Raw genomic sequence first — 26,815 nt, forward strand, 5'->3', positions numbered from 1 at the left:
TGTACTCTTTCCAAGAGTCCGGCAACTTAAACACAAGGCCATGAGTCACAAACCTCTCAGGTAAAACATCACCCTCTTTAGCTAGGTTGATACTAATTTTTGAAAATCTTCAATTTGGCTAGAAACACTTTTTTCCTCAACCATTTAAAAAAACATAAATTTAGCTGTGGCAAACTTTTTAGTAACCTCATCCTCAAACCCATAACGACCATTAAGTTCATCCCATAAATCTTTAGCACAAGTAAAATGACAATAATTATCAAACAACTTGTTAGACAAACCATACTTAATAGTATGAACACATAATTTATTTGTTTTTTCACACTTTTCTATATTTTTAGGGTCATCTTCAGGTTTAGCCTCATCAAGAACCCAATCAATTTTAGTAAATTCCAAGATGGGCAAAACTCTTTCTTTCCAACATTTAAAATTATTTCCATCAAAAGCCTCAAGCTTTGTAATTTCTGAAATGATCTTAAGAGAATCAACAACTTGTTTCTTCATTTTTAAAACACACTAATCAACTTTTAAGATTGTTGGAAAATATGGCTAAATAAACAAGTTTTGATTCAACAATACAAACCCTAAAAAATTAGCAATGACAAAAAATAAATAGATAGAGTTAAAAGGATCTCACAAACTATAGAATCACGCAAAATGCGTTGTCCTTAAAGGTTGATTTGTGCCATCCGGAGTAGAACTCGGTGTGAATGGCTCTCTTGGCTGAACAATCCCCCAACATTAGACTACAGTGATTTTTTCAAGTTGATCACACACTTAAGCAAGAAGAACTAACAACAACCTTAATAGCCTTTCCTTAAACTAAAAATAAAAAGCTGAAATTTTGTGGAGATGAGCAGAAAATTTAGAGCTGAACTGAGGGAGAGTGGCAGCAGAAAGAGGCTAAAAAAAAAAAACTGAAGAGAAAGAAGTGAGAACAAGGGTTTTATATGCCAACTAAGGGCTCATTTGGGAGGAGGGAATGGAATGGAATGAAAATGAATAAAAAGAATAATTTTAGAATATTCTTCCATTTCCTTGTTCGGGAGTTTTATTGGAGAGAATGGAAAGTTCATTCCCTTGTTTGGGAGTTTAAGTGGGAGGTAATGGAATAGGTAGGAGGAAACACTCATTTTTCTCTATTCCCTTAAAACCTCAAATTTTCATGCTCCTCAAAATTGGGAGGAATGGAAGGGAATGAAATTAGATTTAATGATTTTTTTACTGAAACTCCCAAAATACACCTATATATTCAACCCTTTTATTTTAAAATAGAGGTCTAATAGTAATCTATATATATAAATAAAACCGAAACTTTTGAAACTCCCACAATTTTCCACGTCAGCATAATTAAAAAAAAAAAGAAAAAAGAAAAAAAAGAAAAGGTAATTGAATTTTTTAAAACCCGACTCTGCCTTTCACGCTTTCCCTTTCACGATACTATGCCTTCTCTTCCAGCTCCTCCCAACTCCTCCTCAATCAAACCCACGGCAAGCCAATCAGACCCACAGCAGGCCAACAGCAAAGCATCATCGCATCGCATCTGAAAACCCACCATACCCACCAACAGACATCTTCTTTCTCAAAATCGTCTCCTTCCTCAAAACACCCACTATGAACACTATAAAAGCAATACAAATCTCAATATTTTAACATTTGAATTATTCTTTTGACATTCTCACGCTACAATCTCCTTCCCCAAAACCCAAAACTCATATCATTTAAATAATATCCACACGAAAAAAAAAAAAAAACCCATAGAGAAAAACGGAAGTCGATACCAGATAGCTGCTGTCACCTCCATCTTCTTCGCCAAGACTCCTTTCTTTCTTTTTTGCTCAAGCTCCTTTCTTTTTGCTTTGTTTCTTTTTCCTTTCGTTCTTTTGTCTTCTCAACCTTATTTTGTTTTGTGTGCCTTTGCCTGACCAAGCCTGTGAAGCTTTCAAATTCAACTTTATATGCCTCTGCCACACGTCCATCAAGTGTTAACTTTTTGCACTTGCATTATTTATTTTATCATTTATATTATTTTATATTTAATATTGATTGTTTATTTTATTATTTATATTATTTTATATTAAGTATTGATTGTTTATTTTATTAATAGTGCTATCTCTTTTAACTGTTCTTTTGATAGTAGTGATTTTATTTGTAAATAGCTGTGTATATGTTTTGTGGTTTACAACGACCACTATTAATGTTTTATAATTTTATTTTACATTTAGCCTTTTGTTTTGTTTCTCTCTTTGTATTAATATGAGACTTTTTGTTTGTTTGTTTGTTTGTGTTTGGATATAATATAAGCTTATGAGTTGTAGTTTTGTTGTTGGATGGGTTAACATATTTGCTATTGTTGTGGTTCATCATGATTAATTGGAAATATTGAATAATTTGTTCTTTATATTTGTCTTTCATACATTTATTAAATAACTCAGAATGTTAAACCTTCATACCCAATAACTTTCTCGTGCATCGCACGGGTTAGCGACTAGTATTGTTATAAAATGATTCTATTCCATTCCCTCCATGTTACTCCCAAACAAGATTACTTACATTCCATTCATTTTCATTCCTTTCTATTCCTTTATTTAAAACATCCAATCAAGGTTTACTTAATTCTATTCCATTCTATTCTTTTCCATTCATTTCCATTCCCTTATGATCATTTCATTTCATTCTATTCCATTTCCTTATGAACTCCCAAACGAAGCCTAAAGGAAGACTAGTGGCCTAACTAATGGACTAGACCTCTAATGGTAACTGTGCAGATTTGATGCCCAACAAGTTGTTCATTAAATGCCCAACAAGTTGCTCATTAAATGCCCAACAAGTTGCTCTGATACTCATCAACGGACAAATCAAATCAAATTTGGGCCAAAAGAATGAGGAATAAGAAAGATATAACAAACCCAAGTCCAAGCCAACACCCAACCCATTGTATTCCAACTTACCACTTAAGATATGCAAAAACTTATAAACTTATAACAAGGTTTATACCTAACCAATGTGGGACACAAAGCAAAGGTTAAGTGTTTGAAACACACATACTACAACATCCTCTCTCCTCATTTGCTCAAAACTTCACACATCATAAAATGATGATAAAATTTCCTATCCACAATATTGGGTTGATTGTAAAATATGAGCCAGAATGAATTTTACTTTCTTCACTTTTTCATTTTTCTCCTCTCCTAATCAAACAAAGAAAAGCTAATATAGTAATATTTGATATTTGGATTCCGATCCTCTAGATTTCCTAGGTACTCTACTGATAGATTTCCTTAAATTCTAACTACTCTTTTATAATTTAAGGGTCTAGATTTTGTCATGTCAGCATTTTATTAACAATACTCTTAAAATAATAAAATAATGTTGCAAACAAGACAATTATGGGGAACCTGATACAGCAAGAAGACATGAAGCTTGGGCCAAATTAAGAGCTCTAAACTCACAACCTGAGAAGCCTTGGCTTTGTCTTGGAGATTTTAATGAGATTATAAAACAAGAGGAGAAACTAGGAGGAGCTAGAAGACCTTATTATCTGATGCAGCAGTTTAGGGAGGTGATTGATGAATGTGGCTTCATGGATTTGGGTTTTGAGGGACCTAAATTTACATGGAGCAAACACTTTGAAAGCGGGATTTCAATTTGGGAGAGGCTTGATAGGTGTTTGGTTAATAATAGTTGGTTCATGATGTTTGGAGGGTCAAGGGTGTATCACTTGTCTTGCTCTTCATCGGATCATATCCCATTATTCATCTCCCCATCGGGTTTGATTCCTCCAAGCCGGAAAAAAAATTTTAGGTTCGAACAAATGTGGCTTTCAAATTCGGGATGTGAGGAAGTGGTGGTTTCGGCTTGGGGTAGTGGAAGTAATGGAAGTGTAGAGAGTAATATTTTGAATAAAATTGAGAAGTGTGGAAAAGAGTTGGGGATATGGGAGAAAAATGTTTTTGGTAATGTTAGGATGGAGTTGAACCGATTGAAAAAATCCCTAGCCAAAGAAGAAAGGATAGCAATGGTGAGGGGAAATAATTTTAGGGTCAGGCGGATTAAAAAAGAGATTGAGGTGATGCAAGATAGGGACGCCACGATGTGGGCTCAAAGGTCTAGAATCCTATGGGCTAATGAAGGGGACAAAAACTCTAAATATTTCCATTGTTGTGCTTCTAGGAGATTCAGGAAAAATTCATTGCAGGGTATTAGAGATGAGGCCGGAGTATGGAGAACCAGACATGAAGAAATGGGTGAAGTGATGGTCAACTATTTTAAGTCTCTATTTACTGCTTAAGAGGGGATTGTATCCACTGGGATGTTGGATTGTGTGCAACCACTGATTGATGAAGAGATGAATGGTGATTTGTGTCGTGAGTTTGAGGCAAGTGAAGTTGCCATTGCCCTAAAACAAATGGCGCCCCTTAAAGCTCCTGGCCCGGATGGTATGCCCCCGCTCTTCTACCAACATTTTTGGAGCACAGTGAACCAGGATGTTACCTCTTCCATTCTATCTTGGTTAAATTCAGGTACAATACCAACCAATTTGAACCATACTTTTATTACTCTTGTGCCGAAATTACACTCCCCTGAATTTCCCCACCAGTTCCGCCCCATTAGTCTTTGTAATGTCTTGTACAAAATTTACTCTAAAGTTCTTGCAAACCGCCTTAAAAAAATACTTCCATCCATTATCACTGAACACCAATCAGCTTTCACTAAAGGGCGTTTGATTTCTGACAATATTCTAGTGGCCTTTGAAACACTACACAGCTTACAAAACTTTAGGGGAGGTAATTATGGGTATATGGCATTAAAATTGGATATGAGTAAAGCATATGATAGGGTGGAGTGGTCGTATTTGGAGGGGATTATGAGAAAGATGGGTTTTAGGGAGAGGTGGATAAATCTTGTCATGGGTTGTGTGAAAACTGTATCATACTCGGTGTTGGTGAATAGTGATCCATGTGGGACAATTTTTCCTACAAGGGGCATTAGGCAAGGAGACCCACTATCTCCTTTCCTATTTCTTCTTTGTACGGAAGGATTGAATAGCTTAATTAAAAAGGCTGATTTACAAGGTGAAATCCATGGATACTTCCTTTGTAGGAGGGGTCCAAAACTAACGCATCTGCTCTTTGCAGATGATAGTTTGATTTTTTGCAGGGCAACAATGGAGGAATGTGGGAAAGTTTTGAATATCCTTAAGGAGTATGAGGAAGCTTCGGGACAAAAAATGAATAGAAGTAAAACCTCACTGTTCTTTAGTAAGTCTGTACCAGAGGAGGAGAAGCATGGAATCAAAGTGGCCATTGGAGTCCCTGAAATCTTGCACTATGAAAAATACCTTGGGCTGCCCTCCTTGGTTGGCAAAGGTAAAAAGGCAAGTTTTAATTACATAAAAGAGAAAGTACGGCGGAAGCTTCAAGGGTGGGAAGCTAAATTGCTTTCACAAGCTAAGAGAGAGGTACTCCTTAAGGCAGTCATACAAGCCATCCCTACCTACACGATGGGGTGTTTCAAATTGCCAGTGGGTTTGTGTAATGAGATTGAGTCTTTAATCAAGAAATTTTGGTGGGGCCAAAGAGGTGATCGAAGAAAAATCCATTGGATTAAATGGGAGGAAATGACAAAATCGAAAACTATTGGAGGAATGGGCTTCCGAGACCTTGCTATGTTTAACGACTCACTCTTGGCAAAACAAGCTTGGAGGCTATTGAATGATACATCATCACTTTTTTACAAAGTATTTAAGGCTCGTTTCTTCCCAAATTCAACGATTATGGAGGCTACCGACTCTAGGATGGGGTCATATGCTTGGAAAAGTATCCTTAGAGGTAGAGACATCATTCAAAGAGGGGCTCTATGGAGAATAGGTAATGGTGAGAAAATAAACATTTGGCAGCAACGTTGGCTGCCAAGAAAACACCCAACGCAGCTGCCAATCTGTCCCTTGGAGAGCTTTGAGGAGCATACCGTAGCTACTCTCTTTGATCCAATCACAAGAAGGTGGAATGAAGAGTTGGTAGATGGGCTATTTGTGACTGAAGATGCAGACTTGATTAAGCAAATCCCACTCAGCCGTAATGCAGCAGAGGATTCTCTTTATTGGCCGTATTCTCCAACGGGAAATTATACTTGTAAGTCGGGGTATAGATTTCTAAAACAGGAGGAGGAGATGGAATCAAATCTGCCAACACCACCAGCAGATGAGAAGCGGCTGTGGAAAAAAATTTGGGAGATGCGAGCCCCTCCAAAGGTGAAAAATTTTCTGTGGAGAGCTTGCCGCTTTGCTTTGCCAACCAAACAAGCTTTGATGAGAAGAAAAATCCTTGAAGACCCAACATGTGAGAGGTGTAAGAATGCTGTGGAGGACCCGCTTCACGCACTATGGTTATGTCCGGAACTGGATGTAGTGTGGTCAGATCAAAGTATGTGGAGATTCAGGTATGAGGTTGGCTTTGTCACTGTCAAGGAGCTGCTGCTATGGATGGTTGATGAAGGGAAATCACTGGAACTTCTAGCATTTACGGCATGGGGAGTATGGAATCAGAGGAACAAGACTCGCTTAATGCTGCAGTCCAGCCCGCTCCATCAGGTTGCTGCACTTGCACGGACCAGTTTGGTGCAATACCGAACTAACTTGCAGGTTTCAGAGGTTCAAGTGGAGTGCAGCGGCAGGGGAGAAAATAGATGGACGGCACCGCCGAACGGTTTTGTTAAGATTAACTTTGATGGAGCAAATGCTGAATCCTCAAGGATGTCTGGTGTGGGAGTGGTGATTCGAGACTCGGAGGGGGCTGTTTTGGCATCCTGTGCAGAGAAACTAAGCCAACAGTTCAAGGCAGAGGACTTGGAAGCTTTGGCTGCATTGAAGGCTCTATCCTTTGCTCATGAGCTGGGCTTCCAGAATATTATCCTTGAAGGTGATGCGTTGAACTTAATTCAAGCATTGAAGGCACAAGAACAAACCTTACTGCCGTGGGGTCTGCTGGTTGAAGATGTGAAAGAGTATGGAAAAAAATTTAGAAGAGTATTGTATTCTCATGTTATGAGAAATGGCAATAGTGTAGCTCATAATTTGGCCAAATATACTTTACGCATACCAGATTTCCAAGTTTGGATGGAGGATGTTCCATCCCATATTGTTTAGTTTTTACAGTTGGATGTAGCTCATTTACGTTAATGAAATTCATAAGTTCTTTCTCAAAAAAAAAAAAAAAAAGATTAAATTATTGTTAGTAGAATGCTGACATGGCAAAATCTAGACCATTAAATCATTAAAAAATGGTTAAGATTTAGGAAAATCTATTTGATAGAGTACCCTAAGAAATCTAGAGGATCTGAACCATTGATATTTCCCTTCCCTTCCCTCCTCTTTCCACCATCAATGTCATGGAAAAAGAAGGAAAAAGAGGGGAAATCTATAGGAAAAAGAGACTTCACTTTCAAAAACGAGTGCTAGACTAAAGAGCTATACTTTTCCACAAAGTAAAAAATGCGTGCTAGACAATTTTTTGAACTTTGTATGATTGCATGGAAGAGGGATATCTACTTTTATTAGTTATTACCATTCGTTTATGGGTCTATGTTGGGCCTTTGGTTTTTTAATTAAAAATAACATTATCACAATTGTCTGTATGCAGGAGGATTTTTTTTTTCTCTCCAATTTATTCATTTTTTAAAACTTATTTATAATTTTATGGGTGGGTAGAAAAGTAATTTGAGTTATGAATTTAAATTAAAACCAATAACAATTTTTGTGAAAATATTGTGGACACAGCATTCCTCTAATTAATAGATATGTAAATGCTCATTGTGTTCAAAATTTCAAATAAGGGTTTTTTTTTTTTTTTTTTAAGCGAAACTACATTATTAGTCTCTAAAGTTTACTTACTGAGCACTATTGGTCCTTGAAGTTTAAAATGGGCAATATTTGTCCCTAACGTTTTAAAAAAAGCTTTGCTGGTCCCTTCATTAACTTCCGCTAGTTTCTTTGCTTATGTATCTGTTGAAAAAATAAGGTAGCATTTTTTTAAATGACGTGACACATTATTTTGTATTAAAAACTTATACATCAGTAAACTTTTACTTGAACCCATTTTAACTTTTAAGTGATGGGCCAACCTAACATATCCAAATAAAAAACACACCAAACCTGATATTGGAGAGGTAGAACACAATCTGTTAAGGTATGGTGTCCACCTCCATCCTCTTGGTTCAAGCTCAATTTTGATGTTGCATTGTTTGCCGATCTTGATGAGACTGGGATGAGAGCAATAGTTTGAAATGAAAAAGGGGGAGGTGATGGCATTGGATTGGGATCCGATACAATTGTTAATTGCATTGTGCAATTTACCCAAGTCCCTCACAACTTTTTTTTTTTTTTTAAAACTTTTTTACCTTTACTTTTTTGCTATTCCTCATTTTGCAACTTTAAATGTCAACCATCCATATCAATTGCATCAGGTTCAATACCCTAGGTATTGCACTTAATCTCAATCAGATGACATTTACATCAGCGAGAGGCCTTTCTATAGTTGATAGCGAGGAAATGGAAATTATGGCTTGTAGGAAAAGCTTTGGAATTTGCAATTGATGCAGGTTTCACAGAGTTGTCCATTGGGTCACATTCTGCACAATATACAATGCTTGCTTCAGGGACTTGGATGGTACACGGTAGTGCAAATTTTGTGGCCCATTCATTGGCCAAGTACGCTAGATATGTAGATGATGAACTAATTTGGTTAGAGGATTCTCCTCCACCAGCGATGGAAGCTTTGTAATTTGATTGTACTCATACTCAGTAATAAATGACAAATGAGTTTGGCTTCCAAAAAAAAAAAAAGACTTGGATAAAATCGATATGCAAGTGCAAGACTTCACCATTCAAAAGTACTAGAAAACACATAAGCTGTTATAGAGAGAATTTTGTGAGGTAGATAAAGGTTTCTATCGAAATTAATCAATATTCGTATTTCCACAATAATATCTTGGTACTATTTATTGAACATGATCAAGATAATATGGCCATACTATCTTGAAATTGGAAAAAGAGAAGAAGGGGAAATTGAATTTGTTTTTGCTGGGAGGTCTTGCAAATGGTGATGGTTGATTGCGTTGTGTGTTGATGAAATACATTCTCAATCGATATTTGTCCCAAAAAAAAAAATTCATTGAAGTTTTAACATTGAATCTCATGTATTGCACGTTTTTATCTTATAATGCATATATGACAGTAAAGGGACTTATTTGTGTCCATGTTAGGGCATACAATTTATCTACAAGTGAAAAGGATTAATGGTTAATTTTTTTTCTCTTTAGATGACACATTGGTATAAAATAAAGCTATATGCTCTAAATCTTTTAATGGACTTTTCATTTCACACATCCCCTTTTCCCTTTTTAATTGACTTTTTGTAAAAAAATTATTGTGTGGCAAGTGGAATTGATTTTGTGGAATCTCAAGAAAAAAGAGGGGTATTTTGTAGGAAAAAGAAAAACTTAAACTTTACTTGGTATCCAAGAGCAAGTGGTGATAGACTAACTTTTGAAGAATTGTAAAAAATGCAAGCCCACTATTTGTGTTGATTTGCTAGCTAACTCCAGTTACTCTAACCATGTTGTCTCTTCCTTGTAGATGATTGCAGGATATTGGTTTCCTTGCTTCCCTAGGTTCGAATCAACCACTATTTTGTGAAGCCAACAAATGTGCTAACAAATTAGCAAGGACAAGCACTATCCAAACTAGTGATTTTGTGATGTATGATAGTTTGATATTTAAATGGTCTATATGTCAATAAAACTTGTCCTGAAACTCGATTAGCTCTTTAGTTTTAATAAATTTCCATCTTCTACCAAAAAATAAATAAATATAGACAGTGAAGTTTCAAGTTTGGGCAAAAGAGAAAAATTGAAACAGAATTTTAGTTATTCAATTACTGAATCATGTGTTCTATCTTCTACTTTTACAATTCCCTCCTATTTTTACTCTCAATTCAGCAATCCCATTATCAAATTATTTGTCAATTTGACACCCTCATTATTGAAGAACTCCTCTCTCCTCATTCGCCCAAAACTTCACACATCATAAAATGATGATAAACTTTCCCATCCACAATATTGGGCAGATTGTAAAAAATAGACCTGATTGGATTCTATTTTCTTTACTTTTTCCTTTTTCTTCTCTCTTAACCAAATAAAGGAAAGCTAATATAGTAATATTTCCCTTCCCTTCTCTCTTCTTTCCACCATCAGTGTCAAGGAAAAAGAAGGAACCTTCTCTCCTTTCCACCATCAGTGTCAAGGAAAAAGAAAAACTTCACCTAAAGTTGTTTTTGCTGAATTCCATACTTGTGGGTCCCGTGAATAGTGCATGGGACCCACAAAAAAGGCCAAACACAGAGGAAATTCAGTTTTCAGTGCAATCCAAACATACACTAAAGATGATACTTTTCTAGAAAGTCAAACACGTGTGCTAGACTTCTCTTTGAACTTTGTTTATGGGTCTATGTTGGGCCTTTGGTTTTTTAATTTAAAACAACATTATCACAATTGTTGGGAGGGTTTTTTCTTTTTCTCCAATTTATTTGTTTTTCTAAACTTATTTATAATTTGTTTTGAAACTTGGCCGTTCATAGGTATTGTTGTACTCTTGCCTAATTTATTTTTAAAGTAAAATAAGCCCATAAAAATAAACTCTTTCAAGTACATATTAATTAATAGAGAAATGCTATGTTTATAACATTTCCCCAACACTTTCACAACAAATCCTAACTGACAGGTTATAATTGGTTGTAATAGATAGGCAAAAAAATAATTTAAGTTATAGATTTAAATTAGAACCAATAACTATTTACCATCTATGATTTGTTGTGAATTTTTTTTTTTTTTTTTTTTTTTGAGAAACAAATCAATACATATTATTAAGGAAGGCTATTTAAATCAACCTGAGTTAGAGATAAAAGGTTTGGTGGAACATTTTCCATCCAGAAGGCCAATGGGGAGGAGGAGATTGCTCTTCTAGCTAGCGAATGAGCAAACTTATTACATTGTCTTTGGACATGTGTAACACTAAAACAAGTGAAGTGCGAAGCAAGAAAAATAATATCATTCATGATGTGTCCAAAGGGCGCCAATGACTTGCTGCAATTGTTCAAGAGCTTGATTAAGACTTTGGAGTCACCTTCGAGGACAATGTTATCAAATCCCAATTCTAACGCGAACTCCAATGCTCGGCACGCTGCCAAAGTTTCCACTTCGATGACTGTGGGTGGTAGTGGAACGACTTCAAACAATGAAGCCATCACCAATCCATCATGGTTTCGTATGACTACTCCCAAACTAGCTCTGTTTTCTCATTCAAAAAGTGCTCTGTCGAAGTTAACCTTGTAACCATGCAAGGGTGGAGGTTTCCACGCTGCTACTGTCTGCTTCGGTGCTGCTATTGCTAATGTGGGATCGGGTTAAGCAACCCAGTGTGAGGTCACGAGCTTTGTCCAGCACCTGCTCCAACGAGATAGAGGGTTTCCCAAGTTTGATATTGTTTCTTCTACTCCACAACGTCCACGCCATTGATGAGAACAGCTCCGAGTCACTGTTATCTGCGCAAATAACAAACATTATATCCAAAAAACTATTGCATTGTCTGATGGTGCCGTGACTCCATAGAGGTGTGCTTTGCCAGAAATTCTCCAATTTTGGGCAGCGATATAAAGCATGAGCTGAGTCTTCTGTGTGTAGGTTACACAGCTCACACACATCACTAGTAACCATTTGGCGTTTAAGCAAATTCATCTTGGTGGACAGTGAATTCTTACAAGAGTGCCAGACCAGATTTCTTACTTTTCTAGGAACTTTTAAACCCCAAATCTTCTTCCATAAAGGCTGCAATGTGGTAACATCAGAGGAACCAGGTTCACTAGCCATGCACTGATTCTGCAGAAATTTATATCCGGTCTAAACTTTATACTCTCCATCAGGGCTAAAAGGCTAGATCAAAACATCCTCTTGTATAGATCACAAAGAGGTATATTCTTGATGATATCGGCTTCCCATCATGGTTTTAAAAACCAGACCGGACCGACCGTTCCAACCGGGAACTGACTTTCAATCCAATCCGGTTATGGGCAAAAACCGAAAATAGCTTAAAAACTGGGAAAATTTGAAAACCGGCCGGTTCAATTGGACCGGTTGTGATTTTTTGTCTTTTTCCCAACCTAAAACTACGTCGTTTTGGCTAAAAACTAACCCTAGGTCCATTTGTTGGGAGGATGGAAAAGTAGGAGGATAGAAAATACAGAGAGAATAGAAAAGTGGAAGGCTAGAAAAGATTTTAGTTTCTCTCATTTTGTTTAGTTGAGAGGGTGAAAAAGTGGATGAATGAAAAACTTTTTTGTTTTGTTGAAATTAAAGTTTGTATAAATGGACCATCATGTCCCTATTAAATAAAATAAAAGGCGTAAATGTATTTTTAGCCCCTACATTTTCATTTTACTACTTTTAGTCTCTAAACCAAATAACGCGTGACATTTAAGTCTTTACCATCACCCAACTAATAGAAAAAGCTTACGTGGCAAACAGAGTGCACTATTGACACAGTAAATGCTGACGTGACAAATAAAATAATAATTTTATTTATTATTTAATAAATGCCAAGTCAGCATAAAATAATAATAAAAAAGACATTTTCATGTTTTTTTTTTTCTAAATTCTTTTAAAATAAAATAAGATAATTAAATTAAAAAAAATTATTTCTTTCATTATTTTTTTCTGAAGAACATGTTCATGTTCCTTGGGTTCATCTCCATAAATTTTGTTGAGAAACAAACACACAAAAAAACCCAAAAAATTCAGCTCAAAAACGAAATCATAAATCTCAAAGCCCTCATTTTCAACACCAGGAAAATCATCAAATCCCCAAGCCATAAGCCTAGAAAGTTCAAAACTAGAAAATCATCAAATCCCAGAAGCCACAACCCACACTTCTTCAATCACCAAACTCACATTGAAACCCAGAACCCGACCACCACACTTCTTAAATGGTAGACAATGCATCGGGTGCGGCATGAACATCACCGCAACGGCCTAAAGCACCACATCCACACCGCTCATCTGCCCTACCCTCCTTTGATTCGCCGCACTATTTTGCAGCAAAATCCCTCACCTTTATCTTCCCTAGCAACCACTTCAACAACTTCATCCTCTCGCACACCATCTCCACCACCACAGGCTTCACCTCCGCTAGATTCTCAGCCATCGTGAGCGTGCTATACATTGCAGCCATTTCATTGGGATCAGAATCGTTCAACTGTTGCAAATTTTGAACAAGGAGCTCAAGCACATTGTTCTCCACCAGCGTGTCAACCAAAACCCTAGTCGGCTCATCACTCTCCTCATTGTCCTCAAACACATCAAGATCCATCAGATCCTGAAGCAACTGAACCACATCGACTACAATATCGATGTTATTGTGAGCAAGGAGATTCAAAATCGAAGGAATCGCATTAAGATTGACGAGATCCAGATATAGCTTGGGAGCACCTGCGAGGATGCTAAGCTTGTGGAGGTTGATTTCGGAGTCGGCGAATCGGTCGGGTTGGTCAGGGCTCTTTGATTTGGTGACGTTCATTTTTTTTTTTTTTTTTTTTTTTTCTATAGGTTTGATGTTCATGTTCTTTTATTCTGGGTTTGCTCTTTGATTTTGGATTTGATGTCATTGCTGAGTTTATTTCTAGGTTTGATGTTCTTGTTTTTAATTTTTTAATTTAATTAAAATTAATAAATTAATTTTTTAATTTAAATGCTGATGTGGTATTTTTTAATTATTATTTTAATGTGTCATCGGCCATGTCAGCTTTTTCTATTAGTTGAATGACGGTAAGGACTTAAATGTCACGCGTTAATTGGTTTAGGGACTAAAAGTGGTAAAATGAAAATGTATGAACCAAAATAGAAATGACCCTAAAATGTAGGGACTAAAAGTGTATTTATGCCTAAAATAAAAGGTAACATATTATACATTTTTAAAAAAATGATGTATAAATAGACACTAATTAAAGTATAAAAGAAAGCATAACAAAATGTTTAGGAAAAAAAAAAAAAAGAGAGAAAAAAAAACCAACCAAAATTAATGAGAAAATAAACATGTGAGCACAAAAAAGAAAAAGAAAAAAAAAAAAGGAATGCTACACATCCAGAAAAAGTTAAAGAAAATAAAAAGAAGAAAAGAAAAGAAGCTACGTTCAGACAAAAGAAAAGAAAAGAAGAAAAAATGAAAACCATCACGTCAGTAACGAAGAAAACACGTCATAACAAAGGAAGAAAAAAAATCAAGGAAAAAAAAAAACCCAGTCAACACGTCATAACAAAGGAAGAAAAAAAATCAAGGAAAAAAAAAAAACCCAGTCAACACGTCATAACAAAGGAAGAAAAAAAATCAAGGAAAAAAAAAAGTCAACACATTGGAGACTTAAGAGTAAACCAGAATAGAAAGCACCTAGACTCTCATCTCACGGTCTCAAGCTCTCTCAAGCTCTCTGCCTCACTAAACTCAAGCTCATTCTCCCTGAAATCATGAATATCCCTCACTCTCTCTGACTCACTCTCACGGTCTCACCTCACGCACGCCTCTGATTTTTTTCTTTTTCCTTCTCATCCTCTCGGCGTCTGAACTGTGAAGTGTTCTGGGTTTTTTTTTTTTTTCCTTCTCGGTCTCGCCCTCGCCCTCTGAGCTCTGCTCTCTGCTTCTCGGCTTCATCAGGTAATATTCTTTTCTTTTGATTTTGATTACTTGATTTTGATTTTGATCATTTTCTTTTCTCGGTTCTGTTTTTTTTTTTTCCTCTCTCGGCTTCATCTCAGGTTCTCCATTCCGTGACTTCACTGGTAAGTGGTAACTTCTATCGTTAATTCTCCTTATGTTGTGGATTTTGTGTATGTTGTGGATTTGATTTGCAGAGCATTATTGTTTGTGAAATATAGTTTACAGAGTATTATACTATTGTTTGTGTATGTTGTGTTGATGAATTTATTTGTTGATAAAATGGTTGCTGCTAGTCTGAAATTGTTGAGTGAAATGGAGTCCGCCTCTGTACCATCTAATGAACATGCTTTTACAACCGGGTGATGAATTTGATGCTAGTGGTAAAGCATTTGGTTCACATGATGGTATTGATTTCAATTTTCTTCATAACAAATGAGGCTTGGGTCTTAAAACTTAGTAGTTGTTTGTTTGAAACTTTAAAACTTATTTGCAATTTGGATGTAATGTACTTATTTGTTATTTTCCAACCATAAAACTGGTAATTAGCTCCCTTTCCGGTTCTTTCACTGTACCGGTTTTTAAAACCATGCTTCCCACTCAAAGAAATATGACTCAATAAGCTCCCCCTTACACACACGGTTGGTCTGATCAATTAAGGAACTAACCATTGCAGTGTTATCACTAGCAATAGAAGGGGAGATGATTTTATTATTGAACTTCCCTGGCAGCCACCTATCACCCCATATATGAACTGAATTTCCACTCCCAATCCGCCAAACAGCCCTTCTTTTAATGCCATGAATTGAACTTCCACCTCATATATCCATGGTAGCCTTCTTCTTTTTTTTAGTAATATAGTATGCTATCCTTAATTAGGAAAGCCAGGTTCCTATCAATCAGCAAATTATTATTATTTTTTTTAAAGTTTCAAAATGCTAAAATAGAAAATGGTTTTTTTTTCCTCAACTCCAGCAAATGAACTATTATGGAAAGTGGGAAGTGTTTGCTAGATATTACACATCTCACTTTCGATTGACTAATAAGATATGAAATTTCCATTCCGTTTGATCACAAAGAAAGTTCAAAGATTTATTTTAGGTTTCACACAAAAACTTGCATGATATTGCAATGAAAATGAAAAAGGCATCAGTATGGTTTTTGGAAAGTTCAAAGAGTTAATAGTCATACCAAAATCAATGTAAAAAGCATCAATATGGCACTTAAAAGTTCAAAGAGTTGCTGGTCACACCCAAAGCAAGCCACCTTTAAAGGATCCTCTTGCTTGCATTCACCCTCTTCCTAATTTGTCATTCACTTTCTTGAATTATATTGAGAATCCCTTAACAATTTTCTTTCTCCTCCTTTCAGATATTTACAATTGTCTGTTCATAAATCTTGATGGCTCTTGTCACTAGCGAAGGGGCCTCATCTTCTTCTTTCACCCACCAACCCAAGAAGTTTGATGTCTTCTTGAGTTTCAGAGGTGAAGATACTCGTCTTGGTTTTACAGGCCATTTGTATAATGCTTTGTGTCAACAAGGTATTAACACCTTTATTGATGATAACCTTCAAAAAGGGGAAGAAATTTCTGCAAGTCTTCTCAAAATCATTGAAAGCTCAAGGATTTCAATAATTGTATTTTCTGAAAACTATGCATCCTCCACATGGTGCTTGGATGAACTTGCTAAAATTGTCGAGTGTAAGAAGAATGACCAATTAGTGCGACCGGTTTTTTACAACGTGAATCCATCAGAAGTTCGCAACCAAAAAGGAAAGTTTGGAAAAACATTATCTAAACATGAAAAAAAATTAAAGGATAACAAGAAGTTGCAAGGTTGGAGGAAAGCTTTATATGAAGTTGCAAATATATCTGGTTGGCATTACAAGCATGAGTATGTTCCTATATTTAATGACTACTTTTATGCTCTTACAAGTTCTAATGGTTTTCTCATAAAAGAAAAGTTTTAATGGTTTCATAATCGCCAATACATTTTATTGTTAAACAACTTCTACTATTTGATGATTGTCCTTTTCCTTTTTTAAGTTTTTCCAAATTATGATATTTTTTGGTAATACCTTCTACTAAGGCAGTTAAGTATGGGTCAATAGAAAAAATAAAATAACATAATATTATACTATCTTACCAAATAATAAGGAGGTTATCTAATATGTGGTTTAGAATTTTTTTAGAAGAAACTCTTAATAATTTTGTTCAAGTATTAAAAGTGGGATTTCAATAAGTTTGTGCCCCTTGTCTAACTGGATTTTCCATGCGATTTCTTGCCAAAAACCTAAAGCTGATTTCCTAGAAAAACAATAATTAGAAAAAATCCTAATAAAGTTATAGCTCCTAGATCTATAAATTACATTAGGCTTACTTAAAAAAAAAAAAAATCTGCAGTGGTAAATTGTAATGCTCAAATTGAACATGTTGAATTTAGTTTAGGTTCATATTTCAATTTTATAATTTAACTATTTACATGTCCTGTATGCTTTGTGAATGACAGCTGTGCTGAATTTGAATTTATCCAAGAGATTGTTGAAGCGATCTCAAATTTTAAATTAAATCGGATGCCATTATTTGTTGCTCAATACCCTATTGGAATAAATTCTTGTGTAGAGGCCATAATATTGAAATTAGAAATTGGGTCAGATGATGTTCGTATGTTAGGTATGTATGGCCTTGGTGGAGTGGGTAAAACAACCATTGCAAAAGCAGTTTATAACAAAATATTAGATCATTTCGAAGGAAGCATGTTTTTGGAAAATGTTAGAGACAAGTCAGGGACATTTGATGGCATTATTCAACTACAAGAGATACTTTTTCATGAGACCCTAGGGATAAATGGACAACTGAAGATGGGCAGTGAATCGAAAGGAACCACTGCGATAGAGAACATACTTTGCAATAAAAGAATTCTTCTAATTCTTGATGATGTGGATAAATTATACCAAATAGAAAGATTGATTGGAGGATGTGATTGGCTTGCTTCTGGAAGTAGAATAATTATAACAACAAGAAATAAACATTTCTTACAAACTTTAAGAATACATCATTTGACTTACGAGGTTAAGGAATTAGAGGATCATGAAGCTCTTGAACTATTTAGTATGCATGCCTTTCATAAAAACAAACCCGATGAAGATTATTCAAAACTTACTGATCAGGTTATATGTTATGCCAAGGGCCTTCCATTAGCTCTATCAATAATTGGTGCCAATTTGCATGGAAGAAGTGAAATGGAATGGAAAAGTGCATTAGATAAGTACAAAATGATTCCTGACAAAGATATTCAAAAAGTACTCCAAGTAAGTTATCAAGGATTGGATGAAACGGAGCAAGATATTTTTCTCGATCTTGCATGTTTCTTCAAGGGTCTTTACAAGGATTATGTTGTAGATATACTAAATTCTTGCAATCTATACCCAATTATTGGTATTAAAAATCTTATAGATAAGTGTCTCATAATTGTTGATCAATTTAACAAATTATGGATGCATGACTTGCTACAACAAATTGGTAGAGAAATTGTTCGACAAGAATCACCACAAATACCTGGATTACGTAGCAGACTATGGTGTTATAAGGATGCTTTTGAAGTACTAACAGAAAATAAGGTATAATTTTGTTTCATTCACCTTTTTACTTTTTTTTTCATAGGAAAAATTTAATGACTTTGTTTTTTGTTTTTTCCTTGATATAAATTTTTTTTCTTTATTTATGAAAGAAAATTCAAGTTTGTCAACATGGTTAAAATTTAATAGTTATTATATTTTTAGTGAATTCTTTTGTATGATGTGATTCACTAAATTTTTTTTTTCCAATTAGGGATCTGATAATATTCGAGGCATAACGATAATCTCGCCTGAACCAACAAAGTTGCAACTAAAAGCTAACTGTTTTGAGAAGGTGGGAAATCTCAAGTTCCTTTTGGTTAGTAACGTTAATACTTCTGGAGATCTTGAATATCTTCCCAATGGATTAAGGGTGCTTGATTGGTCTAGATTTCCTTCATCTTCCTTACCATCCAATTTTCGTCCTCACAACCTTGTTGTACTTAACATGCCACAAAGTCCCGTTATATTGTACAAGATTTTCGAGGTATAATTATTTTTATTTATTTATAAATTATTATATAACTTCATTAAACTATATTTTAACATTTGTTGAAGTTAAATTTTGATTTTTTTTTCCCTACAGAGTATACAATACAAAAGCTTGACATATATGAATTTCAGTTTTTGTCAATACGTTAGAAAATTACCGAACTTATTGAGTGCCACCCCAAACATAAAGGAATTGAATCTCCGTGAATGTAAAAAATTAGTCAAGGTTCATGACTCTGTTGGATGTCTTGCTAAGCTTGAAAGCTGGGACCTCGGCAATTGCTATAAACTTCGAATTCTTCCAAGCTGCATCTCAATGAAGTCTCTTAAACTTTTATGTCTTTATCTGTGCGAAAGGGTTAAGAGGTTGCCTGATTTTCCACATGAAATGAAAAATTTAAAGTATCTAAGTTTGGCACACACTTCCATTAGAGAGCTTCCTCCATCATTTAGGAATCTCACCGGGCTTGAGCGATTAGATTTTGGTTCCTATTTCAATTTGTGCCATCTTCCAAGAAGCATCGATCAATTGCAACATCTTCGCATACTCAAGCTTTATGAATATGACCATTTGCGACAATATTTATCAAATTATGGTTTTCTAAGGTTGAATTTTCTAAAAAAGTTGACTTCTTGTTTCACCCCCTCAAAGAAATGTTTATTATCGGGGAGAGAAGGTTTGAGCCTCCAAGAAAGCATTGTCAAATTCAATAGATTACAATATCTTCAGATTAGGGATTCCAAGTTCCTTCAAAAAATTCCAAAGCTTCCAGAAAGTATAAGAATAGTACGCGCAATAAATTGCATTTCATTGAGTTCAAAATCAGTAAGAAAATTATTCCTTTAGGTACCCCTCTCTCTCTTAAAAGTAATAAATAGAAACAATTTTGGTTACCTTTGCAAATACATTACTGGATTTGCTAAATTTTAATTTCTCTAATTTCCAAATTGTATGCAGTTTAGAAGAAAGTTAGAGGTTCCACAAAATACAAAATATGAAGACAACATATTAATGGATTCGCGTTCACATCACAAATTATCGCATCAAATTGATTACTCTTCCAAGATTGATTACTCTTCCAGGATTGATTTCTCCCTCTCCCTCTTCAAGCCCTCACGCACTCTACATGCGTTTCTGATGGATTATACGAGGGGCTATGGAGAGTCATATAATATTATAGTAACAGGAAAGAAGATTCCAAAGTGGTTCAACCATCAAAGTATTGAAAGTTCCATATCGTTTTGGATTGGTACTAAATTTCCAACAATTGCGGTTTGTTTAGGTTTTCATCTAGTTCCGTTGAAGGACAGTTATGCTAATAATGATAAGTACGGTTCTGTTCGTGATGATGTAATCAGTTGGCAATGTCATGTCAACATTTTCACCAACGGTCATACGCAACCTTTCACGCTGCGGAGGAACTTTTACCATATTAAGTGTGATCATCTGTGGTCTTACGGTGTTTCTAATAGCAAATTACAACAGTATTTCGGAAACATGATGCAAGGTGATCGGAATCTTGTTGAGGTTTCATGTAAAATCTCTAGGTGGAATAGTATAAAAGGAAAATTCGCTCCTGTGATTGCAAGGATAGGGGCACATGCAGAATGCATTTGTCATCCTCCAAATTCCGTTACATTCGATGACAACTCTCAAAATGTTGATGACAACTCTGACTACTCTGAAAATGATGATGACAGCTCTGATGACAACTAAGACAAAGCTTGCACCTTTACTATCTCCTTTCTCCACTTCTTGTGGGACCATCTTCACTGCATTCAAGCAATGATGGTTGAGATTTGATTTTGTCATCAATTGCCCATATGACTCAAATGGGTCTGACTTGTTTTTGGGATTTGACTCAACTGTTGGAGTTGGGTTTGATTTGGCTTCCTCTACAATGGCCGATCCGTCTACAAACTATGATTCTGGCTTCAACCCATATCCATAGTAGAAGAAAATGAGAACCTCTTGATCAAATTTTGAGGAAACATAGCAAGGTATTGTTATTACATTGAAACTGTTTTTCTTTGCATCATCTTTGTTGAACGCCAAAGTATGTCTCCCTCTTTAGTTGTATTGTTTGATTTGCATCTTTGTCACTTCTCGTTCTCTTTCACTAAATTAATGTGCTTATTAATAAAGGGGTACTAAGTCAATTTGAAAGGATATAGTCATGCAAAGAAAAGAACAGAATTAATAAAAGAAACTGGTAATTTGATCTTTTGCTGAGTTCTATTTCTTTTACGGGCAAAGATGTTTTCGAAATTATTCTAGAAAAAAAAGAAAAAAGCATTAAATTGTTCTCTTTAGTGGACAAGTAAATCCAAGATGAATATTATAATTTATATTGATGAAGATCGACATCTACTTGGTCATAGTATAGAGACTACTTGTACTGAATTTGAATTATTGGTATAATTAGGTGAGCATATTTTTTATGGGATTTTGAAGGTGAAGAGTGGTATTTGGTAGGCAGAAGTAAGCATTTATTTATTAGGAATAAGTGAATAACAGAAAATCTTACTAATAGATTTTGCTCCCTTCAAAAAAGGGGGAAAATAATGGTTCTTTCTTTTTTTAAAAAAAAATACTATTTTATGATTTTAATTGTCGTAACTTGCAGATGAATTGGGTGATTGTGATAATAAAAAAGGGCAACTGAGGCCTTATTGCTATGATCACCTGCCAAGACTTCTGCATGGTTAAAGCCATTTTCCAATGCTGATTTCCCTCCAATTGTTTGTGTGTAGTGTACAAGTATTTATTTTATCTTGGTTGTACTTTCACAAGTAAAACTTGTTGAGACATACTAATAAACATGCAACAATGCTTCTACCAAGTCAAAAATCTTATGCATGGGTCGGTTTTTTACTAGTTGGACATGTTTTTAATACATTTTCTGCATAAGATGTTGCCTTAGAAGTTAGAACTCATGGCTAGCCCTTCTTTTTATTCAAACTTTGCAGACTGTAGACTAACAATTTTGTTTTTATTTATTTTTATTTTTTTAGTTTTTTGCTTCTTGGATTTGTTTTTAGTACATTTTTTGCTTAAGACCTTGGTTAGCCCTTTCTTTTTAGTCAAACTTCAAGACTCCGAACTAAGGATTTTTTTTTAAGGTATACTGTTTTGGTTTCCTCTGTTTTGATGTCTATTCTTCTTCTTACTCTAACCTGCTGCCCAATTTTTTTTTCTTTATAGGAATTTATATGATCCTCTCACTCTTGATTTTTAATGCCAAAATCTCTATATATCTTTACAGGCTAAGGACTTGAACTAAGTGTTTTATTTATTTATTCATTTATTTTAAAGGCTTAAGGCTTAGTGGAGGAGAGTTTTATCAGGTTGAGGACTTGAACTAAGGATTTATTTCTTTTCTCCGCTTAGTGCTGACTCCATTGGTTTTCATACATAGGTGTATGAAGTTGGTTAAATAATCAGCACATAAATGCATATACATTGTCATTTGATGTTATCCTAAACACAATCCATTAATTAAAGTCACAATGAATATGTCTAACATCTCCCCCAAATTCTTTCCTAAAATCCCCAAACAAAACAAGCAACAGAAAAAGTTTTGGAATTTGGAACTAGAACTTTAGACATTATTATAGTCTCTTATGATCTCTAGCACTTAAATGAATTGAAGGTCAACAAAAGAAACACTAGTTTCTTTGTTTAATCTTGAAGCATTTTAGTCTTCCCTAACAATCCCCTTCCCCTCCCCCCCACCCCCTAAAAAATAGTCTAAAATACCGAACGAAACAAGCAACAGAAAAGGTGAAGAAAGAAAATGCTAGCAATTTGGAACTAGAACTATAGACATCATTATGACTTCTATTTTCACTTGGAGATATTATGGAATTCTGTCTTCAAGTTTGGGTTGTTTTATTTTTACAGGAATAAATTGTAAGTAGATTTGTTTAACTGATATGGCCCTAATTTTCTCGTAAATTGCATATGCAGATCTCAAAAGTATGGGAGCATCTTGTCTCGTTTCTGTTAAAACTAACTACCACAATTTCAGAAGGTTGCAGATTGTATGCATAAGCCACACTTTTTATATGCTTGCAACTAATTCATGCCTTTTGATCATCCCATTGTTTTCCTCCTTCCACACACCCATTTCCCTTTCTAGTTCATAGTACTCTTTGGCCAACTCTTTGTTCTTGACTACATAATAGAAAAAGAGCCCCCAAAAGGAGATGTCAACCTGTTGCATGATAGATGCCAACCAGGATTGAATAGATTTCTGTTTGAAAATTGGTAGCTTGAAGCTTGAATTACACTGTGTGGATAATTATTGTAACAACCAACCAAAGGAAAGTGCTAGCCACACTGTGCTTATTACCCAAAACAACTAGTTAAGTTGTAAATAGGGTCCTCATAATCACTTATAAACCCAAGATCTATTTAGTAAACACCTGATGTGGGACTTAATGATATAGGAAATGGGTTATGGAAGAAAATTTAGGAAGCCTACTTTGGAGACAGTGAAAGGACTTGCACATAAGTCATATTCAAGCTGTGAGGGAAGAGGGAGATTTGTATTCATATTTAGAGTTAATGAAATATGAATTGTGTTAGGAAGTCTAAAATTTACTACAGCACATCAACTCATTTACATATGCTTATAGGTCTTATTAGCTTGTTGAAAAATATTATAATGAACATAATTATGGAATAGTCTTTTAAGCATATGACTTAGATTTCTGATGTGCACTCTGCACAAGTATTGCACTTTTATTTTTGATAATCTGCACAAGTCTTACACTGATACTAACAAAATTTAAGCAACATTGGGAACTTCAGAAAATAGATAATTTGTGCAATCCACCAACCTTGGAGTAATGGATCCGCAAAATTTGGTGATAAGTAAGAAATAGTATAGCATCATAAAGTGGTCTAAAACTCTTTTTTTTTTTTTTTTTTTTTTTTGTGTATATAGTAGTATGGATTAGAATCATCCGTCATTTGCTTTAAGGGTCTGTTTGGATTGAACTTATTGTTGCTGAAATTGAAAACTGAAAACACTGTAGCAAAATAATTTTTAAATGTGTAAATAGTACCGTGGGACCCATTTTTAATATATTTTTTCTGAATAAAGTGACTGTGGGTCCCATGAACAGTACATAAACAGTACTGCTACAGTGTATAAACAGTACACTACAGTACTGCTATAGTACTGATTGTCTCTGCTTTTTGCAAAACGCGTGAAAAAAAAAAAAACTGAAACGCGGACGCAGCAACATTCAGCCGAATCCAAACGGCACCTAAATTTGGTCGGGATTATATGTAATTGGAGGAGACTCCACCCTGTGTACAGAGCTTAAATGCCTCCAATGTATAGTTATTTGTAATTATTAATGAATTTCTTTATATATATATTGAGAAGAAGCTTTTGTAATTATATATATATATATATATATATATAATTTCTTTACAAATTACTTCACTACTGTATGAAACTAACTTTTCTTACCTTCGAAAGTTTGGGAGGGAAAAGAATTCTTTCATACGTTAGTCTTTTCTTGATTTATTTTTTAAAAAAAATATCTTTTTCAAAATAAGAACACAATGGTAGCCAGTAAAATGGGTCTATTGAGAAGAACGGCAAATTGGAACTTGTGATACATGAATGTTGATTTGGATTTGGATTTGGATTTGGATTTTGGATGCTCTCTTTTGTTTTTATTTTATGTTTACGGATGGGAAATGTGACATTTGTCAAATTTCTGTGTTTAGCAGATTTGGTTACAGGGCAAGATAGACTTCAGCTTATGTCTCGACTCTCTACTGTGACATTCTCAGTTCTTGTGAACAGGCCCCCAACTGGCATATTCAGCATTATAGGTGTTTGAGTAAAGTGGATTGTAGGAGCAACAGGATTTCTTTTCTGGTTTCCAGGTGGGAAAGGGAATTGAGATTTCACACTTCTTTATAGACGACCATATATCATCTTCTTTTGGAGATGTACAACTGAACTAAGCTATCTTAGTTGTCTGCTTCTTTTCTTTGAGACTCCCAAATTAATAATGAAATGGGTTCTATGGAAGACTATTGGCAGTTGTTTAAGGCTATAAGGTAGGTTCTCTTTTCATGCCAATATAAGTTTGTGGTTGCTGCTAGAAACCATGTTTTAGGCTATTTGGAATACTAATGTTATAATCCAAGGATTGAATCGTAGGGCCATTAAATTTACCACGTTTGAAGTCTTGATTAAGATGATATTATTATTTCATATTTACTTTCCTATTATCATTATCTTCAAATCAAATATGTAAGCAAGTCCCATAAATTAATATAAATATATATATAGAGCTAAAGCCATACATTATTTTATAAAATGCTAATTTAGTGAGTGGTTATTGATAAGTAAAAATGTGACGTTCGTGGACCAAATGAAAACCAGTAAGAATTTGCAACATCAATAGTTTGTAAAAATAGCATTACTCACTTAAAGATTGATTATCTTCTTGATGAAAATTTACTCCGGTCATGGTCAAGCAAAATTATGCTTGCCATGTCAGAATGAGATGTTGGAGTAGATTCTACCATTAGGTGGGCTTTCATTCTTTTTATTCAACAGTTCCAGAATATGAGTTTGTTGGGTAATTTAAGGTATTCTCTTCTTGATTCTCAAAAAAAAGAAAAAGAAAAAAGTATTCCCCTCTTTATTGAGTTTCAAGTAAATCTCGTGCAAGTGCAATATGATTCTTTTACTCAAATTATAGGTCTTCCACACGTAAATATTTTTGTGAGAAGATACAATATATATTGAAATTTTTTCATTTTAAACACTATAGTTTAAAGATATAACAAATTAAACCGTGGGCTGAGTTTCAAAAAAAAAAAATAATAACAAATTAAATTATTAACTTATATTAAAGCTCAAATATAATATCATTCTATTTACATAGTTGAGAGGTTTAATTTGTTATATTTTATTTTTACCTCACTCTGATTTTATGAATATAATTTTGAGCATCTCGATATGCTAAATGCTTGCCTTCAAGCGAAGTCCAAATAATATATTTATTAACAAAAATGTTTTACTATATGCTCCATGAGTTAGTGTAAAAATCACAAAATATTCAAAATGACGTACGTCAAAATTACTCCGACCAAATCTGGTCGGAGTTTGATAATCTTGGTCGGAGTTTGATAATCTCATTGCAGCATCATGCTCAAAATTTCATACCCATACGCAATCTCTCACTTGGTCAAACTTTTAACAATCCTTTTATTTATTAATTTATTTATTTTTTGAGTCTTTGACTTACGCTCTAGGAAATACTTGTTACACACATCTTGTTGTACGGCTGCAAAAATTGCATTGAAAATGTGACTTGAAATTGTTACTTTCAGACTTTGAAATATACTTGTTACATATTTTGTTGCACACGTGAAAATTGTACTGAAAACATAACTTGAAGCTGTACTCTTAGACTTTGATTTCGCCTCAATTGGAGTATTGTGCTTGCAGACTTGCCATCAGTGTTCAGATATGTTGAACAACCATGTACCAAATTCAATTATGTGTCACATGCAAATCTTCATAATAAGAGTTCCAGCATAGATGTCTTTAATCTGTATTGAACACTTAATGCATTAAATTTGACAGTGATCTTTTGTCAGGCAATAGAACTCATGGTTGTTGATGCTCTGTTAAAAACAAATGATTAGCTTGACATTGCATCCTCAATTCATCAACCGGCAGGATTTTGAAACTTCTAGGTTTTACTTTACAGCACTGGCATAGTCTCTCTGAAGTGCAGTTAGATGACTCAATCTTAAAAATCATTGAAATTTCTGATGTACAAACTCTAGAGGAAGCAAGAGACATTATCCCACGCATTCGAAGAAGGGAGCTATATCAGCTATCTTATTACAATTGCAAGATGGGGAAGAGGTAGTAATGTGTGAAATTCTTCATATCTCAAAAT

The 26,815-nt window shown here is 34.7% G+C and overlaps 2 protein-coding genes across 6 annotated transcripts in view; both read left to right on the forward strand.

Moving 5' to 3' along the window:
* LOC115982642 (deoxynucleoside triphosphate triphosphohydrolase SAMHD1 homolog) overlaps window positions 1-26,815 on the forward strand; it is a 47,025-nt gene that overhangs the window by 18,593 nt on the left and 1,617 nt on the right. The gene's annotated exons all lie outside the window — the stretch shown is intronic.
* LOC115982641 (TMV resistance protein N) lies at window positions 14,484-26,736 on the forward strand. Of its 4 annotated transcripts, XR_004089694.1 has the most exons (6): window positions 16,728-18,376; window positions 18,588-18,860; window positions 18,960-19,712; window positions 19,824-20,866; window positions 24,618-24,953; window positions 26,508-26,736. XR_004089694.1 is itself a non-coding variant. In XM_031105293.1 (3 exons), the coding sequence occupies exons 2-3, from the start codon at window positions 16,157-16,159 to the stop codon at window positions 18,610-18,612; spliced, it is 519 nt and encodes a 172-aa protein (XP_030961153.1). In that variant the 5' UTR covers window positions 14,484-14,880; window positions 16,127-16,156; the 3' UTR covers window positions 18,613-18,707. The 4 variants fall into 4 exon arrangements, 2 of the variants coding, with proteins under 2 accessions (XP_030961153.1, XP_030961152.1); XR_004089693.1 differs by lacking the exon at window positions 26,508-26,736 and having other exon boundaries at window positions 24,618-25,073; XM_031105293.1 differs by lacking the exons at window positions 16,728-18,376; window positions 18,960-19,712; window positions 19,824-20,866; window positions 24,618-24,953; window positions 26,508-26,736 and adding exons at window positions 14,484-14,880; window positions 16,127-16,650 and having other exon boundaries at window positions 18,588-18,707.

Source organism: Quercus lobata, chromosome 3, assembly GCF_001633185.2.
Source record: "Quercus lobata isolate SW786 chromosome 3, ValleyOak3.0 Primary Assembly, whole genome shotgun sequence".
Classification (NCBI taxonomy): Eukaryota; Viridiplantae; Streptophyta; class Magnoliopsida; order Fagales; family Fagaceae; genus Quercus; species Quercus lobata.